This window comes from Asterias amurensis, chromosome 19 (genome assembly GCF_032118995.1).
Source record: "Asterias amurensis chromosome 19, ASM3211899v1".
NCBI classification, from domain to species: Eukaryota; Metazoa; Echinodermata; class Asteroidea; order Forcipulatida; family Asteriidae; genus Asterias; species Asterias amurensis.
The window spans coordinates 11,301,847-11,321,341 of NC_092666.1; the positions used below are offsets into that span (position 1 = coordinate 11,301,847).

The 19,495-nt window shown below is 41.4% G+C and overlaps 1 protein-coding gene across 1 annotated transcript in view; it reads left to right on the forward strand.

The window, feature by feature from the left end:
• LOC139951869 (dynein axonemal assembly factor 8-like) overlaps positions 1–19,495 on the forward strand; it is a 28,709-nt gene that overhangs the window by 6,075 nt on the left and 3,139 nt on the right. The window contains exons 7-22 of the mRNA XM_071950941.1: positions 1,389–1,508; positions 1,913–1,982; positions 2,277–2,606; positions 4,098–5,497; positions 6,042–6,214; positions 7,210–7,434; positions 7,797–8,071; positions 9,629–9,857; positions 12,504–12,827; positions 13,374–13,543; positions 14,497–14,692; positions 15,554–15,648; positions 16,254–16,404; positions 17,410–17,651; positions 18,773–18,858; positions 19,272–19,341. Coding sequence (XP_071807042.1) covers positions 1,389–1,508; positions 1,913–1,982; positions 2,277–2,606; positions 4,098–5,497; positions 6,042–6,214; positions 7,210–7,434; positions 7,797–8,071; positions 9,629–9,857; positions 12,504–12,827; positions 13,374–13,543; positions 14,497–14,692; positions 15,554–15,648; positions 16,254–16,404; positions 17,410–17,651; positions 18,773–18,858; positions 19,272–19,341 — 4,156 coding nt within the window. The remainder of the gene's footprint in view (positions 1–1,388; positions 1,509–1,912; positions 1,983–2,276; positions 2,607–4,097; positions 5,498–6,041; positions 6,215–7,209; positions 7,435–7,796; positions 8,072–9,628; positions 9,858–12,503; positions 12,828–13,373; positions 13,544–14,496; positions 14,693–15,553; positions 15,649–16,253; positions 16,405–17,409; positions 17,652–18,772; positions 18,859–19,271; positions 19,342–19,495) is intronic.

Below are 19,495 nucleotides of genomic sequence, written 5' to 3' on the forward strand. Positions count from 1 at the left end.
GTCATGATAAGCAAACAACAGCTGAACACCAGTAACAAGCAATATGCAACTAATAAAAATTTGGTTGGTAATCCTGTTTTTATGAATAAGCTTGGGCGGTTCCAGAAATTTGGGGCTCGGTTCCGGTTCCGAAAAAAAGCTCGGTTCTGAGACATACCCGGTTCCAATTCAATAAAAAACCTAAGCCGCCCGTCCAGAGCTCACACACACACACAAATGAGCCGATCTATTTGAACTGAAAATAACCAAGTTAATCAGACATCGGTTCCGAGCTCACACACACACAATTGGAGCCGATCTATTTTTAACGAAAATACCAGAATACCCACCCCAATGATCAGACATCGTGCCACCGAGCACCTATTTTCCCTGCTCTGTCCTTACTCTATGATTTAAACAAGTCTTTGATTTAGCCGGCAGTATGATCGTTGTGTAGCATATGTCCGTAGTGTAGTACATCCGTAGTGCAGTACAGTCGTAGTGCATGCAGTGTGTCGTCTCTGTACATACAAGTGTACTATGCCTGTACATGCCTGTACATACATACCTACAGCACTGTGTGTTTTGTGCACGGGGCTAGCTTTTATGAAGATGGATATATCGGCAGCCAATCACAACGTGCTGTCTATACATGCACATGTATATGCATGACATGTACATGCATACATGTGGTGGTTGTAGAAGATGCCTATGTGTGTGCACTGTGTATGCAGCCACATGTGATAGTTGATACTCATGTCGGCTTGAAGCCTTTGCACACTGTATCTGCGGTCACCGCTTTCAACATCAAGCCTCATTTTCTAGAGCCGGTTCGTCGCAGGATCGGCTCCACAGAGCCTTTTATAATTGGGACCCGGTCTTTTAAAATCGGAACCGACAAAAGCGGGTACCCGGTTCCACAGAAGAGTGGAACCGCAAGTCCGGTTTTCAACTTGGAACCGGGTAGAACCGGGTAACCGAAGGGACCGCCCAAGCTTATTTATGAAGGAAGAAATTTCACGCTAAGCAAGTTTTTGTGTTCAGCAGCTCTATGAAATTGGGCCCTGGCCAATGGTTACGCAAGTTTGGTGGACACCAAGTGTATGTCAAAGCATGTTACCACAAGTTTTTGTAAACATGATTTTTTTGTAATCCTGTTTTTATCAAGGAAGAAATTTCATGCTAAGCAAGTTTTTGTGTTTAGCAGCTCTATGAAATTGGGCCCTGGCCAATGGTTACGCAAGTTTAGTGGACACCAAATGTATGTAGGTTGTTTAACATATTATGATGTTGACATGTGCAATTCAGTTTTTAACTGCGAGTCATATTTTAATAAACCATTTATGAATTGAATTTAATTGAATTGAATGTCAAAGCATGTTACCACAAGTTTTCGTTATTTTCTGCAGTGACAGCGATTCTGACACCATTGGAGACAGTGGGGATGAAGATGATGATATAGAAGCATGGAGACAGAATCGCAAACGAGGATTGAAAGGGTCGCCAACTTCCAGCCAGTCCAAGAAGGGGTGAGAAAAGTAGAATTATTAAATAGCCTCTTGCCAGTACTAAACAGTTATATGGCGTTTCGTGGCAAAGTGGATAAGAACATCGGACACGAGCTCTGGTAAGCTTTTGATCAGCAGAGTGTGGGTTCGAGTCCAGGTTGTGACACTTGTGTCCTTTAAAAGCAAGACATTAGATGGTACGTTAAGCCGCAGGTTCGGTTTATTGTGTAACGCACATAAAATGATCCAGTGCACTTATTTCATATTGTTTGCCTCGGTGTTCCTGGTTTGATTGGCTGCATATTGCAGAACAGCACCTTTATGCGCTTTGATGAAGCAAACTCACTCTGTATCGCTTACATCATGCTGCCACAAACCTACCATGACTTTTTAAACAACTTTTTGAACTTTTCTTTGAATTACAGTGTAACCAAAGCAACACAACCACCGAGAGTGATCATGCCAAAAACAAGCACCGAGAAAGCAAATGCCAAGGTAAATAAATATCAAACTTGTAGGGTTTTTCATTTCCAGACAATCCCATCCTTAAATTTTGCATTTCTCCTTGCAAATTTACCAAAGTCAAATCCCAAGACTGTTTTACCCTCCTTTAGGGACCAGAAGGTCATATTCAGCAACCCAGGCCTTCTCAGTCGCAATCCACAGACGACCCTTCTATGACCATCTCTACCAACTTTTAGAATTTTTCTGACAATCTCATCCCTAAATTGTTAATTTCTCCCCTGCAATTTTACAAAAGTAAAACCAACTGTTTATATCCTCCTTTAGGGACCAGAAGAACATGTTCAGCAACAAAGAGCTTCCAAGTCGCAATCCACAGAAGTCTCATCCATGACCCTCCCTACCGCAGCCCAGAAGGCCATCACGAAGACCCTTCCTTCAACTCCACCACCATCTCCTACCAGCATCGAGGAGGACAAGACCAAGGAGCAAGAGCGCCTTCTTCACGAGGCGATGGCCAAGAAGATCCGAGAGCAGCGGGAGCAAGAGCGAGCAACGAGGTGTCGCTTGCAGAAGCGTCTGGAGACCTTACGACCAAGGACATCTTCCTCTGGGAAGTACCCAGCTGCAAGGATGACACCGATTGTCTTTGATCTTGTAAGTGTGGCTGGGCATTTCTTGATTTACCTAACTGCTAACACACATCCGTGTATGGGTAAAAAACAAAAATTAATATTCTTTATCCCCGATGCAAGTTTAACATCTATTATCTTCCAGTACGCGCTAATCCACCAATCAGATGATCGAACTACTAGGGGGAAAAAAACATATATGCTATGAGCTCTGTTTTATATCCTACTTCCTCTGTTTTTATTACACAGTGCGTATTGTGAAATGTCATTTTATCACGCTCCGTATACGGACAGTGCAAAATTACATTCTAAACTTTGGGCGCGTGAACTAACGCTCTGAAGTTTTAAATTTGCACGTTGCAAGTGAGACTGGAAGATAAATTCGTTATCACACGCACGCTCGTCCCATATCCAACGAGGCCGAGTTGGATATGGGACGCAGAAGCGCTATATTTTTCCGTATTTCTATCGCGCTTATGTGATAACTTATATTATACCTAACTGTTACTAATTTGGGTTTACCCTTACACCGATGTGTGTTAGCCAGCCCTTTATACAATACAAACTTCCTCTGATGGTAAGACATCTGCACTAGAATGGAAAAGGTCGTGAAGGAGCCCTCATTGGTGGGTTCTAGAATGAAGCGCCAGGTTTCTGGTGACATTTCAAAGTGATTTTTTTCACAGAACTCGAGAAAGTAATGAGTATAGAGTGCTAACACAAGTTAGTGCAATGGTAAAACCAAATTGGTAATCGTTATCCCCAATGCAAAATTCAACATCTAAAACTACCTGTTGACAAGTCTGTTGAAAAGTCAATTATGCGAGTATACTTCTAGTACTAAGAACCAGATTTCATTTAAAGGCAGTGGACACTATTGGTAATTACTCAAAAACATTATTAGCATAAAACCTTACTTGGTAACGAGTAATGGGGAGAGGTTGATGGTATAAAACATTGTGAGAAACGGCTCCCTCAGTAGTGACACAGTTTTCGAGAAAGAAGTAATTTTCCACGAATTTGATTTCGAGACCTTAGGTTTAGAACTTGAGGTCTCGAAATCAACCATCTAAACGCACACAACTTCGTGTGACAAGGGTGTTTTTTTCTTTCATTATTATCTCGCCACTTCGACGACCGATTGAGCTCAAATTTTCACAGTTTGTTATTTTATGCATATGTTGAGATACACCAAGTTAAAAGACTTGTCTTTGACAATTACCAATAGTGTCCACTGTCTTTAAAGTGCTACTGTGTTGCTATTTACAATCATGGCACCTTGTGTTCATAAAAGATAATCTTATGTAATAAGAGAGAGTTTCCTCAGCTGTTAATCTGGCATTTGGCAAATTGACTGACAGTGCACAAGAAATGCAAAGTGAAATACCTGTGTTGTTACGGCACCCCAATAAAAGTTAGGTTGTTAACGAAAAAGGTCATTTTAATATGATGTAAAAGTATTTGAAAAGGTGTTTAAGATTTTTTATATGCCTTGTATTTTTGTTATTTTTGTCAGGAGGCATCCTACACCACATCACCAAAGTGCCTACCCCCTATCCTCCGCGCAAACCAGGAGTGTGCCCTCCTGACTGTTCACTTTTCTACAAGTGGTGAGATCATACCCCATCGTGGAACTGGCAGCAAGACCCTGAACGAGAACCCCACCCTGATTTCCATCACGCATCAAGTCTTACTAACCTGGCTGTTGTCCTTGGTTCCGCCCAGCTTTGAGTTCTTGGCGGAAGGGTTCAAAGAGACGGATGATCAGCTGGCCCTCAAGCCAAAAGATTGCCCCTTCCAGGTAGTTGGGCTCCAGCAGGTTCATATGGAGGGAGAGCTGGTGCTTCATGTCGCCATCACACCGACCGTCGCCAGCGCAAGCAAGCAGAACAACCTGCTGAAACGCAAGACCAAAGGACGCGGGAAGGAGGAGACTCGAGATAGCACAGTGTTTCAGAGCAACGTCGCCACATTCCTGAAGATAAACACCTTGAACACCGTCTGCCCTTGGATAGAGAAGACCTTCTCCTACGCCATCCATCGCAATGGAAATCTGATCGGTGCTCCTGAAGAACCAGTCAACTACGACGCGGTTCTCGAAGATGGCTCATATGTCCCACCCCTTCCACTTGTCAGCTCAAGACCGCTCTCAACTTTCTTGACCCTCAACCCAGATCGTGATTCCATGCAAAGGGTCTTCAACAACTTGTCCAACGATGCCTCTTTCTTTTGGCAAACAGTGGAATCCGATGAGTTCATGTCTGAGCAGACATCCAATGAAGATTACGACAACTACACTGATGTCCAGAACACTATGACCTTAGTCTATAAGTCAGTTTACCTCAACCCTACGCATATGATAGGAATCCTGTATCGCATCTTACAAGAAGGCCTCGACATATCTGGTCTGCGACTCCTCTACCATTCAGAAGAGTTACTAAAAGCCTCGAGCAGTCCTCGAGAGAAGCCGCCGAAGACTTCAGGAGGTAATCAACTCCAGGAGGACTTGGAAGACACCAACAAGGTTGGACCAATTCTGGCGATTGCTGTCCGTGGAGCCATGGCACGTACTAGATGGCTTGATGCTGTCGGTCCAACCGACCCTCAACTTGCTCGCCGAACAGACCCCCACTCCCTCATCGCCCTGTTTGGCGGCAAGACTCGTGAGGAGGTCCCGATCTACTGCCCGCGTAATCCAAACCGTATCAGCTACGAGCTGGCGCTCTGGTTCGGAGGACGAGTCCCGGAAAGCGGTGTCGTCGATGTAGGTGTGACTTCCATACCTGAACCACCTCCTGAGGTGGAGGCATCTGGGAGTCAGATCTTAAGCCCGAAGAGCAAGAAAGGCAAGAAGGGATCGAGGACAGATTTTGACGCTGGGAATCTGGAGACGGATGACTTGATACCACTCATCAGGTAATTTATTTTCAAAATTGTCCTCTCATTTTTATATCCCACCATTCTGTGTTGTTAGGCGATATCTCATAAAAAAGAAGACGACAACCATACTGAAGATGAACAAAGTAAACACCTGAAACAGCTCAAAATGCTAATCCCTTTTCTCATCCCTGGCGTTGCACAGAGACATCACTTCATTCAAGAAGTTATTATTACCTCAGGAATGTCCTCTCTCCATTTTTATCTCGTAAAGTATGACTTTTTTCATCTCCCCCCCCCTAAAAAAAAAAAAAAAAAAAAAAAAATTACATAAAACAATCAAATAAGTAACCAAATATATTTTTTGTATTTTTATTTGTTTAAAATTTGTAAAGATAATTTTCGTATTGTTTATAATTAAGATCAAAGTCATGAAAACATGAAGATAACACCATTTACACTGCACCAGAGTGCACAGTAGTTTTTTTTTATTTCATCGCTCTCTTCACAGGTCAATTTTTTTTCAACTGCCTATATTCAAATTTCCATGACTTATTCACCGTAAATTTTTCTGTCTGCTTAGGAAACCGCCGTCCATGCTGACAGCAACCACTCAAAGCGATGTCATCTTAGTAGTCTCACCCATCGTCCCGCCCATCTGCGTCGGCTCCATGCTCTCTGCTTGTCAGATCAGAGGTTACCAGCTCAGAGGGATAAGGAGATTACGACTGAACAACAAGAGAGTCGGTGTATTGGGTGCGTACTAAATGATAGATCTAATACCCCCTAGTTCACAAATTGTCCCCTGTTTTACTCAAACTGGTTGAGCAACCAGTCTTGTCATACGCACTTGTCCAGTTCAAGTGAATGACTAACTGGCCCAGCTTCAAGCCATTTAGGGCCACTGTTCCTGAGCTAACAGTTGGGGCTCTTCTTATGGTACCAAACTTCTTCTTTAGTCCATTAGGGCGTCAGCCGTCCTGTGGTGATCTGAGAAGTGAACTCCTTCCACGCGTCCCCTTCCAGTGCGGTCATCCTCAGGCCATACAGACTCCCCCCATTAAGTGCACGAATGTTATCTGTCCACCTCACCTTTGGCCTTCCTCTGCTGGCGCGACCAGCAACACGCCCGTCCATACATTGCTTCTCCAGGTTATCCCCTTCTCTTCTTGCAATGTGCACGAAATACTTAAGTTTCTTCTGTAGTATGGTATTTACTAGGCTTTTGGGCATATGGACTAACTCCAGCATACTGGTGTTAGTTGTGTGGTTGTACCATGAACAGACACCATTTAAAGCTAGGAATAATCTTCCAGAGTCGGACAACGGCTCAAGCCCAGCAGCAATGTTAAAGGCATGCCACTGGTGATCAAAATCTTGAAAGTTTATCTGTGAAGGATTGATTTGGACAATGGAACAGATCATTGCCAGAAATCACAAAAAGCAATAAAAGTTGTTTTATTTTTTGGTCAGCACGCATAAACCCTCATGTAAAAAGATTTCAGCATTTGGGCACAATGTCACGGTCCAGTGGAAAGCTCTGCCTGTCCAGTGAATTGCAGACGTACAGAATGTACCCAAGTTTTGAGCAAGTTTCTTTGATATTTGGACTTTTTGCGGCATTCACTACTATAATGGAGTAAAAATTTTTAATTGCTGCCATTGTCCACTCCTCTTTTGTCACCCATAAATTCAAAATGTATATCTTGATTTGAACTTTCAAGTAACATTTTTATATTTCATCATTACAGGTTTAACCGGAGCTCAGGTCCGCGCCTTCAACCCAATGTCATGCACCACGCCCACTTCCCCCTCCCTGACCTACGAGCAATCCCTGAAGGAGCATCTTGAGGCAGGGTTCCCCACGGCGAGTGCCTCCCCGATGCCGTCTTTGGCCATTCTACTGCGGATGGAGAATGGGATGCACCATGCTGCGTGTCTGATCGAAGCCATGATGATACATCTCTGTATGAATGGTGAGCTGAAACGCCAACATGGGCGTCTCTCATAACAAAGCGCCCTCTCAGGGCTTTTGAAATGCCCCCCCCCCCCCCCCCAAAAAAAAAAATAAAAATAAAAAATTGTTTAATTTTATTTTAAATACAGCAAATTTTTCTCTGTTCTAATATTGAACAAGTCATGGGTTGTTTTTTACAGTTTTCTCCTGACTCAAACAATGTATTAGGCCATAATACCCTATCTGTGTACCCTATCTAATGCGCTGCGTTCTTGACGTAGTAGAGCTATACAAATGTCCAATATGTATGTATGTGTGTAAGTGATTACCTTGGTATTTTATGTGTATGGTTGATCACACAATTTCCTTTAATGCTTCCAGGTATGCTGACAACCATCAAAGACAGTAGCCCGACCAGTACCCTGACTGCCAACCTCTGCTTCCACATCGCCCCGTACACAGAGACCCTCCTTCAGCATCTCGGCGGGGACCTGACTAACCTGCCGTCTAGCAACGTCCACTCCAGCCTGGGTTGCCCGAGTGGTTTCTATACCAATCCAGAGCTTGAACAGACTGTGGTGGTCACCTTCTCTGGGGTTAAAGCTCTGAAGACGGTCGGGAACTCGTTGAGTAAACTGCTTGGTCTTTACCCCATTGTAAGTACAGCTCTGAGTGGTCACCCCTCACCAATAAACCTAAAAAAAACTCACCCAAAAAACCTATCTTTTAAAAACCGCTTTTTAGCTTTTTAATTTCTTCTTTGGTCACCTTGTCAGTTAGTTTAGAATTTTAGCATAGATAGGGTTAGAGGCGTCTGTCTCCTGAAAAGGTCAAAACATAGATGCCAGCAGAGATAGTCCTATGTGATAAGTAATTAATTAGTTCGCTGTTGGCGGGACAGACGTATCCCCATACTTTTGTTTGGGCACTGGCCTGGTGACCAGTCTTTTTTCTTTGTCTTTTTCTTCCACTCTGTGCTTTTTAACAAGTGTTCTGCGCCTCTGATCATTTTGTATGTAAGGGGCGAAATATAAATTTTAATTATTATTATTATTATTATTGTTACCAATCCATAAAAGTTACCCTAGTCTGAAAATAAGATTAAAAGACTGAATCCAATGTGAAATTTTCCAGAAGCAGAAATTTTCATGTTTGGTGTGCGGTAAAACTTTGTGTTTCTATGATGTTTGATTTTAACTGCCTCTAGCTACCGGGCAACCTTGGCAGTCTAGTTGGTAAGACACTGCTCTAGAATTGCAAGGGTTGTGGGTTTGAATCCCACCCGAGTAACATGTCTGTGATATTTTTTCACAGGACTCGGGAAAGTACTGAGCATACAGTGCTAACACACATCGGTGTATGGGTAAAAACCAAAATTAATATTCTTTATCCCCGATGCAAATTTAACATCTATTATATGTGTATCTACTTGCTGGTAGATAATGTTATTTTGAGAACTTGTCTTGCTAAATATTCTACAACAGCGAAGTAGATTTTTTTCGGAATTGGGGAGACTTCTCTACTCTGCAGTAGTAGAATATATAGTAAAACACATTCTCAAAAGAACAGACTCTGCCCAGCAAGTAGATATACACATGGTGTTACCACAAACCAAATATAAATTGATACCTCACCATGCAAAGCCTCTTTCTGTGTGCTGTCTACCTCCCCATTTTTTTTTTTTTTTCCACTTGACAGATTATGTTACACTCTGTTTATGTTATTTGTGTTCTCATGAGGCCTTCGAGAAAGACTCTGCTAGAGTCAAAACATCAGGGCCCAATTTCATAGAGCTGCTAAGCACGAAAATTTGCTAAGCATGAAATTTCTTTCTTGATATAAACAGGATTACCAACCAAATTTCCATTTGTTGCATATTGCGTGTAACTGGTATTCAGCTGTTGTTTGCTCATCCGGAAAAACACGTGGAAATTTGATTGGTAATCCTGTTTTTATCAAGGAAGAAATTTCATGCAAAGCAAATTTGTTTGCTTAGCAGCTCCATGAAATTGGGCCCAGGCCATGTACTATCTTTTAACATAAGTCCTTTTGCTTGGTAAGTACTTTTCAACATAAGAGATGTTAAACTTGCATCGGGGATAAAGAATATTAATTTTGGTTGTTACCCATACACCGATGTGTGTTAGCACTGTATACTCAGTATACACTTTTCAACGGCTAATTCCATTTTTTTTCTCTTTGTGTATCCTTAGACGTCATCCTACCAGTCACGTACCCCTTCATCCTCCATCGCCCAGGGCCTCGAGCTCCTGGGCCTGAAGTGGCTTGCCTCCTTGACCTCATCCCAAGCTAAAGAGCTTACACCCTATGAGGTTGGTGATCGCTACTGGCAGCCCAGCGTCCAGGCACTGACGTCAAACCCTGCTCTGGTGTGCATCGTCAGAGGGCTGAATGCGCCACAGCTTGTAGAATCAATTCTAGGTGGGTCCTTTCATCAAATTTTTCTTGTTCAACCCTAAACTATTATTCATAAATACCTCGGACAGTTTCGCTGTTCCTATTGGTGGAGAGCGCGTCACGGGGAGTGGGGGGGGGGGGTTGTTTAAACCTTTGATAATGACCAGTGTTTATAACCGGTTGTGAGCGGGACAGTTTCTTCATTCCTATTGGTCGAGAGCTACGGCTGGAACAGTTGTGCCACATCAAACGATACGCGTGATGCGCACAGCAATCTCCTTACAAGGAGTTGTTTACTCGAGGGCCTTACCATTTCATAGCTGGAAGGGTATTGTGTTGAAAGAAATCATTGAACAATTACTATTTTTGCATTTATTTGACTTTTTGACCAAAAATTGTTGATGTTTTTTGACCGAAAAGGTATTTATGAATGGGAATCAAAGTGTGTTGAATCGGTTTTCAACTAGTGGTTTAAACCCGCCGAGGCCTGGTTCTTGATAATTTACCTCGACTTCGTCTCGGTAAAATTATCAAGAACCAGGCCTCGTTGGGTTTAAACTACTAGTTGAAAACCTCTTCACCACACATTGATTCCCTTATTAATTACATCAGGGCTATATCATATCCTTCTATAGTAGGGAGTCATGGCTGAGTGGTATAGATATGCAGGCCTGGAATTACACGGCGGCCACGACGGCCACGGCCGTCGATGCCCTTCCAACTGGCCGTGATGCCCTTCAAAAATTTCCGCTTTTCACGGCCATAATTGCCGTGCCCTTTTTTCCTTTTGGCCGTCGTGCCCTTTTTTTCTTCTTTAAAAAAAAGGGCCGTAGTGCCTTTATTTTCATTAAAAACCCCCAAATATTTACGTTTTTAATCTTCGTCCAACAAAACTTCGCTTGTGAAGTGTAAACAAATATAATCCAACGCAATCAGATCAAGAGTCATCATCGTACAAACAACGAGTAGCGCAACCTGTTAATCCCATCGTGACATCCGTTGCAAACACGAACACATGTACATGCGATTGGCCCGAACATCTGACGTCCCATTTTCACAGGGGACCCGTCTATTACATGAATCAATGAACGACAGCGGGCGCTGTTGTTTTTCGACCGCCCTCTGCTGGTGGCATTGTTACACCGCATGATCTGAGAAATTTTTTTTAGTTACTATCGCTTGCAACAACTTTTCAGGTCAACGATATAACTTCATAATAAAAAAATGCTGCGAAAAGAGCGTTTGAAGCGTTCTGTAAGGGATTAGTTCGAAATCTCTGCTGCAAAATGCAAGAAACTTGACTTCTTTTGGGGGGCAATTAAGGATTTTTTTTTTTTTTTTTTGGGGGGGGGGTGTTAGTATTTTTATATTTTTAAATAATACAAATATTGTTTTAAAATTAAAATGGTACAGTTTGCTCATGAATAAGATATGATTTATCAATATCCTTATTGAGATTTGATTATCAATATCCTTATTCATGTGAACTGTTTAATTGGGTTTACTACCCGTAGGGGTCCCCCTGGTCAATTTGTTTTTTTTGGCCTTGATGCCTTTTTTACTTTCACTGTTTTGGCCTTGGTGCCCTTTCTACTGGCCTTGGTGCCCTTCAAAATTTGGCCTGCTCCAAGGCCAAAGTGGCCTTGCCCTAAAAAAATTGTAATTCGAGGCCTGGATATGCTAGAGCATCAAATACAAGTTCAGGACCCAATTTCCATTAAGCCTGTAAGCACAAAAATTTGCTTAGCATGAAATTTCTTCCTTGGCAAGAACAGAACTACCAACCAAATTTCCACATGATTTTCAGGATTTAGCAAACAACAGCTGAATACCAGTATCAAGCAATATGCAAGAAATGAAACCTTGGTTGGTAATCCTGTTTTTACCAAGGAAGAAATTTCATGCTAAGCAAATTTTTGGGCTTACAGGCTTTATGAAATTGGGACCTGGTGGTTAAGGTATTGTGTTCTTGAACAAGATGCTGAACTCTTAAACTAGGGGAATAGTCAGGCACCTGTGAGGGTAGAGGTTGATATATATTGTGTACGAAAAGTTTGAAGCGCCACAGTAGCTTGGGGCTGTTTACCAGGACACTTTATAACATAAAGCACATTGATATAGTTCTTGTAAAATGTGCTGTATAAAAACTTGTTATTACTATTAGTATTAATAATTACATCAGGGCTATAAATCATATTCTTTTACTGACCACTCTTGTCATTTCATCTGTGATTTCTCCAGTCTGGCCCCCCTCTGCTGGTTATAACCATTTAATTTATTTATCATTGAAAACGTCCGACACTATTGGTAATTGTCAAAGACCAGTCTTCTTACTTGGTGTATCACAACATATGCATAAAATTACAAACCTTTGAAAATTTGAGATCAATCGGTCATCGAAGTTGCGAGATAATAATAAAAGAAAAATAACCCTTGTAACACGAAGTTGTGTGCGTTTAGATGGTTGATTTCGAGACCTCAAGTTCTAAATCTGAGGTCTCGAAAACAAATTCATGGAAAACTACTTCAAAGGGAGTTGTTTCTCACAATGTTTTATACCATCAACCTCTCCCCAATACTTGTCACCGAGAAAGGCTTTATGGCAATAATTGTTTTGAGTAGTTACCAATAGTGTCCACTGCCTTTAACCTCTTGTGTTTACCATGGCAGGTACGTCCCCGATAACAGGTGCCCTACCCGGAAAGGGCATTGCTAACCTAGAGAGAATTATGTCCACATCAGCCGAGGCTGCTTTCCGCCAAGCCACGATGTTCTTCAGGGACCAAGAGCTCTTTGCCGACCCGTCCATGCGTGTCAACCTCCCTTACCTACCCCCGTTGAGAAGCCCCAGCTTGGAGGAGCTGTCGACAGCCAGATTCGCTTGGGCGGACTCGGACTCTCCGAAGGGGAGGAAGGGAAGAGGGAGGGGCGGAGCTAAGCAAGGGAAAGGGATGCTGGTTGTTGAGGAGTCTATCTATAAGGCAATGCTAGTCGGTAAGACTTAATTTTGGTGTTTTGTCTAGGGCCCCAAATCCCTCCCTTTGTGTGATCACGTTGTTTGTTTATTTATTTATTTGTTTTAGATGATCTTCCCATCAAGGGAACTCAGCAAACTCCCACAATGGAATATAAACACCAAGCTGGCAACAGCAATCTCTTGAATTGCACGAATTGTGATTCAACTAGACGACAACACTTATTGTTGGGTCAAGCTTGCTTGGGGAAACATTGCTGGGGGCAAGCTTGCTTGGGGCAAGCTTTCTTGGGGAAACATTGCTGGGGCAACATTGCTGGGTGCAAGCTTGCTTGGGGCAACATTGCTGGGGGCAGGCTTGCTTGGGGCAACATTGCTGGGGGCAGGCTTGCTTGGGGCAACATTGCTGGGGGCAGGCTTGCTTGGGGCAACATTGTAGGGGATGAGCTTGCTGGATTGGGCGAGGGGGGGGGGCGCCAGATAACCAGCTTTCCCGGTTGAATACAAACAAGACTTTTTCACAGTCTATAAATCTTGTTTTTTGTATCCCTCATTGTCATTGACAGGTCCAAGATTATTGACCACAGTAATGGTCATCAAACCGTTAGCCTTCCGTAAGCATCTCTCTAAGATACTAAAGAGAATCGCTCAAGAGAACTTCACGGTCGTCGCTGCAAGGTTGACAACCATCACGTCGGACAGAGCCAAGGAACTTGTACCAAAGGATGACCAAAAGGTGTGGTCTTGATTTTCTTTGGGTCTGGTCAATTTTTATATTTGGGGTGACTTTCTTCATTTTTAATAGATACAGTTCTGCCTTTCGATGGTAAAACAGCTTAACACAAAAAATGACACGTTGAAAGCAAGCACAGAGACGAGCTATTTTGCCATTAAAAACATGTTTTATTCACATCCATGCATAGTTCGCCATAAAACTTTGATGTAAAAAGTGCCCGCAATTTACCAAGACACAATCTAAATCCTAATCTGAAACTGAATTATATTATTGGCAAAGCATCCTAATAGAAACACCACACCAACTTTTTTGAAACGAAGACGACTAAGAAATTTCAGCTGCAGACGTGGGAGAAAAACCCACTCAGTCAGGTAGGGACTGAAAAATCCAATCCACATGCAAGTCTTCGGTCCAGACACGAACCAGGGGTGAACTGATGTGAAAGGCATGAACAGAAACCACTATGGCAACCTTAGAGCTAACCTGACCTGATTTATATGCAAACTATTTTTTTTAAAGTTTAATTTTTGGTCCAGTAAAGAGTTTGAGCTATAAGCCTTGTGGATTTTCCACTAAAGTTCTTACACTGCTCTTACAGCTTGTCATGGCCAAGCGGTTAAGAGCACCGGATTCAAGCTCTGGTGTTTGATCAGCAGAGTGTGGGTTTGAATCCTGGTCATGACACTTGCTACGTAAATTTGGGGAGGTGGTGCTTTCTGCTTTACCGGCCAGGCTTCGGACTGATTATACCTAAGCCTACATCCGTATGGACTGTAAAAGGGGTAATCCTGTTTCAGCCCTAGGAGTAGGTGGCAACGGCCTCTGGATAAAATAAAATAATTGTAGCCTACACCTTGAAGTGGCCTTCCAGCCTTGTGTGTCTGGTGACTTGCATAATAAAAAAAAATATAAAAAAATGGAACACCATCTTTGAAACATTGTTTTGTTTTCAGAATGAGCTGCTGTCCACAATGCACATTGAGCACCTGACGTCTGGCCCGGTGCTTCTCCTTTGCCTCCAGAGGGAGAATGCTGTACGGAAGCTGCTGGACGTACTAGGGCCTGCCAACCCCCAAGATGCCAGGAAGCAGAGCCAGTTCCTATGGAGAGGGATGTACGGGGCAGATCCCATCAACAATGGCATACATGGTAAAGACTCTCTTGATATTCTTTGTTCAAAATTATGACGGGAGTGCTCATTTCAAAATTTTATGACAATTTGTTCCTTGCCTTTGCTTCACAAGTCTTCCCCAGTGGTTCAGCTCCACCCTACATACACGATCTCTTGACACCCCGTACAACTAGACCAGGTCTAAGATCTATCAGAAGTACGCTCCATGTTCCTCGAACTCGACTGGTCAGTTATGGGGACAGGGCTTTCTCCAACATAGCACCAAGACTCTGGAACTCACTTCCGGATTACCTCAGACAAATACACAACATCACTTTCTTTCACCAGAAACTCAAAACACACTTATTCTTGCTTGCTTTCCAACATCTTGACAAAACTTGACCGGCGCCTTTGAATGTTTCTCCTTTTCAGTAAAGTGCGCCTTATAAATGCTGTAGTTTATTATTATTATTCTTCAGTCTTTCAAGCTACACGTTTGGTAATCACTCTTAAAACTAATGGCTATAAAAACCTTTGGTTAGAAGCCTACAGCAGCATTTGATAGTATAAAGCATTTTGAAAAAAATATTGACATAATGTGGATATGTTAAAAGATAACGGTTTTATGGCGTCGTGTAACGTTTCTCACATTGTGTATTCCTATTAGGGATTATTCATCCAGGTGGACGTTCTTTACTCTTGATTTTCTGCGATATCTCAAAAACTCAACCACCTTTTGAAACATTTTTTTTTCAGATGTTAGTTTTATTTTCTACATCTACATTAATCAAAACACTCAAACAGTTCCGAAAATCAAAGGTATACTTTGCCTTTAATGAGATTAAAAACATTGGATGACCCTCCCTTAATTGCATTGGTTTTAACTTTGATTCAACTAGGATCTGAGAGCTATGCCGCAGCAGTCAGTGAGCAGAAACTTCTCTTCCCAGATGGACTCTGTTGCAGAGAGACCTCAGACCTCCAAGCAGATAAGGTAAACTAGTAATATACATTTGAAGATAATGGAGTTATAAACACAAACTAATCTACATCTACTTGTACATACATGGTAACCTAGTCATAGACTTTATTAATAAAAGTAGATAAGGTATAGACATAACATTATTCAGTATAACCAGGCATTATATTCTTTCTAGCTTTATCTGATTTTTAGATTTTTTTTCTTTTTTTTGACCCTCAGAAAATTCAGCAAAATTGCTATTTAATAGCCTGAAAAGTCTATACAGTCCTATACCATATGTACATGTAGGTCATCCTTGTATTCAGTAATATTTTCCTTGGTTATAAACTACAAGGTAATCTACTTGTACATGCAATGGTAATCAAGTTACAAATACAAGGTAACCTAGTTATTGATAAAAGGTAATATAGTTATAAATTCAAGGTTATCTAGTCATAAATACAAGGTCAACTTGTGACAAATACAAGGTTTATCGAGTTGTAAATTATGTACATATAATTTTCTGTCAAACTTTGTGTTAGTATTTGTGTAACTATTTGTGTGAATATTGGAAATCAACCAACAAACCAAACGATAAGAAACACAATTTTTTAACATTTTTTTTGTTCTAACTTCAGATTAAGTGCCATGCAGTGGACTCGTTCATGGGATCCAGTCAAGCTAGAGGGCGCTGTTTCATCACCAAGCCTTACCCTGTCCGGATGGACTCAAATGACAGCCTCCTGTCGCCGGTCACCAGCACTCATTCACTGACATCCATCAGCTCAGGTATATTAAGTCTTTTATGTATCAGAATTGCATTACGTAGTCGAGCGGTCTAGTACACCGGATCCAAGCTCTGGTGCTGTCATCAGCAGAGTGTAGGTTTGAATCCCGGTCGTGACACTTTTGCCCTTTAAAGGCAGTGGACACTATTGGTAATTACCCAAAATAATTATTCGCATAAAACATTTTTTGGTGACGAGTAATGGGGAGAGGTTGATGGTATAAAACATTGTGAGAAACGGCTCCCTCTGAAGTGCCATAGTTTTCGTGAAAGACGTAATTTTCCACGAATTTGATTTTGAGACCTCAGATTTAGATCCTGAGGTCTCGAAATCAACCATCTAAACGCACACCAATTCGTGTGACAGGGGTGTTTTTTCTTTCATTATTATCTCGCAAGTTCGATGACCGATTGAGCTCAAATTTTCACAGGTTTGTTATTTTATACATTTGTTGAGATACACCAAGTGAGAAGACTAGTCTTTACACCAAGTGAGAAGACTAGTCTTTGACAATTACCAATAGTGTCCACTGCCTTTAACAAGGAATTTAATCATAATTGTTTTGAACAAGTTAGGAAGGTTATGCATTCTGCTCTACCAGCCAGGCTCCTAGTGAATGAAACCCATGGCTACATTCGTACGGACTGCAAACGAGTAACCCTGTTTCATCCTCGGGAGTATGTGGCAATGAGCCCTGGTGACAGTTGATTTGGGTCTATGGCCCATCTCGGTGAAGTGTAGCCATTACTGAAATGGTCGTCCGGCTTTGTGAGTTAGCAAAAACTCTTTAAAAAAAACAGGGAAAAAAGTTGGGTTTGTGGCAACACCATGGAAGTAATCTGTCTTTGAGTTGTGGTAGTTCTGGAAAATATCGTTGGTGTAACGACCCAGCATCAGTATGCTTTGAGATTATTTTCATGCAAAAAAATTACCAACAAAAAGTTGAGTTTTCAGATTGAAAATAAGCATTTTTTTTTTGGAACAATCCAATATTCTGTCTTCCTAGGTTCGAGCACAAGCTCCACTGACCTGATGCCATCCTACAGCGCCCTTTGCCAGACGACCTGTCTCCTCCTAACCCCACCCCTCCTTTTAACCAAAGTCAAAGGTTACCACCGAGGTCACATTGAGGTCATGGATGCCTTGCTGGTGCACGGCTTCACTATCGTTGGGATGCGGATGGTTTGGTTCAAAGAGGACCAGGCAAGGGGATTCTGCAGTGTTTACGGGAAGTCCTTCCCAAGTCTGGTAAGTATCATATGCAGTTATACCTGGGCCCAATTTCATAGCGCTGCTTAAAGACAGTGGACACAATTGGTAATTGTCTAAGACCAGTCTTCTCACTTGGTGTATCTCAACATATGCATAAAATAACAAACATGTGAACAGTTGAGCTTGATTGGTCGTCGGAGTTGCGAGATAACTATGAAAGAAAAAAACACCCGTGTTACACGAAGTTGTGTGCCTTCAGATGCTTGATTTCGAGACCTCAAATTCTAAACTTGAGGTCTCGAAATCAAATTCGTGGAAAATTACTTCTTTCTTGAAAACTACATTACTTCTCACAATGTTTTATACTATCAACCTCTCCCCATTACTTGTTTTCAAATGAGGTTTTATGATGATAATTATTTTGAGTAATTACCAATAGTGTCCACTGCCTTTAAGCAGATAATGTTCTGTATCAAGTTTGTGCTTAGCAGAAATGAGCAAGATACAAGGCACAAATGGTACATGGGATATGGTATTTTGACTGATAACCTTATTCTTGTAAGCATAATTTTGCTGAGCTAAACTGCTTTTTGATCTTAAAGCCATTATACACTTTCGGTACAGAAACAACAAAAAAGTTCGCAGATTTACAAATAATTTACAGGGTTTACAGAAGGTAATGGTGAAAGACTTCTCTTGAAATATTGTTCCATGAAATGCTTTACTTTTTGAGAAAACATTAAAACAATATAAATTCTCGATAGAGAGAATTATGGATTTATTTTAAACACATGTCATGACACGGCGAAACATGCGGAAACAAGAGTGGGGTTTCCCGTTATATAGTGTCCAATGGCTTTAAGCAGCTCTATGAATTTCGCCCTTGGGTCCAATTTCATGGCTCTGCTAACCGCAGAATTCTGCGCTTGAGATCACCATTCTCAGCTTACAGGGCAGGTGTTGAGTTTGTGTACATCTACATTTATATAGGATTACAATTGAACAGTTCCAAATACTTTACCTAGTTCTGCTTTTTGGTTCTAGATTAATTATCAAAGTTGTTATTAACAAAAACAACATTCTGTGAAGCGCTTTGCAACCCTTTCTTAAACCCTGGATATTTTTCTTATTCCAACTCTTTGAAATTTACTCTCCAGGTGAAGATTCTGTGTCATGGCCCCAGCATCGCTGTCGCAGTACAGAGGGACAACGCTGTCAGCTGCTTTGATGCCCTGCTTGGAAGGTCAGTTATCTTAGGTCAAAGGTCATAAACTGAATAAAAATGGTTATGATGAGTTCAACACATGAGTGCTCGATGGGAACTTTTTTTTTTAAGTTTCAGATTTCTGCAAATTTGAATATTTGTTTCTGCCTTTGTGTAGTAGTCATCAATTCTCATTATAAATAATAAGAATTATTCTCATTAATTCTCATCAACTCTCATAAGTTCTCTCAAATTCTCAGCAATTCTGATCCATTCTCTTCAAGTCTCATAAATTCTCAGGTAACTTGAAAACTAATGGGGAAAAAAAAAAATGAAATGAAAAAAACATGTGGGTAAATTTTTGCATCTTTGGAAAAGCAGTCAAAAACTGGAATTTATTAAAATATATAATTAAAATACTAATTGGAATTGTGTTCTTTTTATTGGTACAGCTGCTTTGACAAGGAGTCCGTCATCAGTAAATATGGAGAGCACATACTGAGACCCAAAGAGCCAAAAGAGGTAAACTTTCTTTGTCTACCTTCCTCTCCCCACTCTCATCCCTCCTTGAAGTTTTTTTTTTTTTTTTAATTTTCCAAATATCACAATAAATAATAATATAAACCACAAGGGAAACTGACTGGGTAAATTTTGAAATGATTTTTGGGGTTGAACA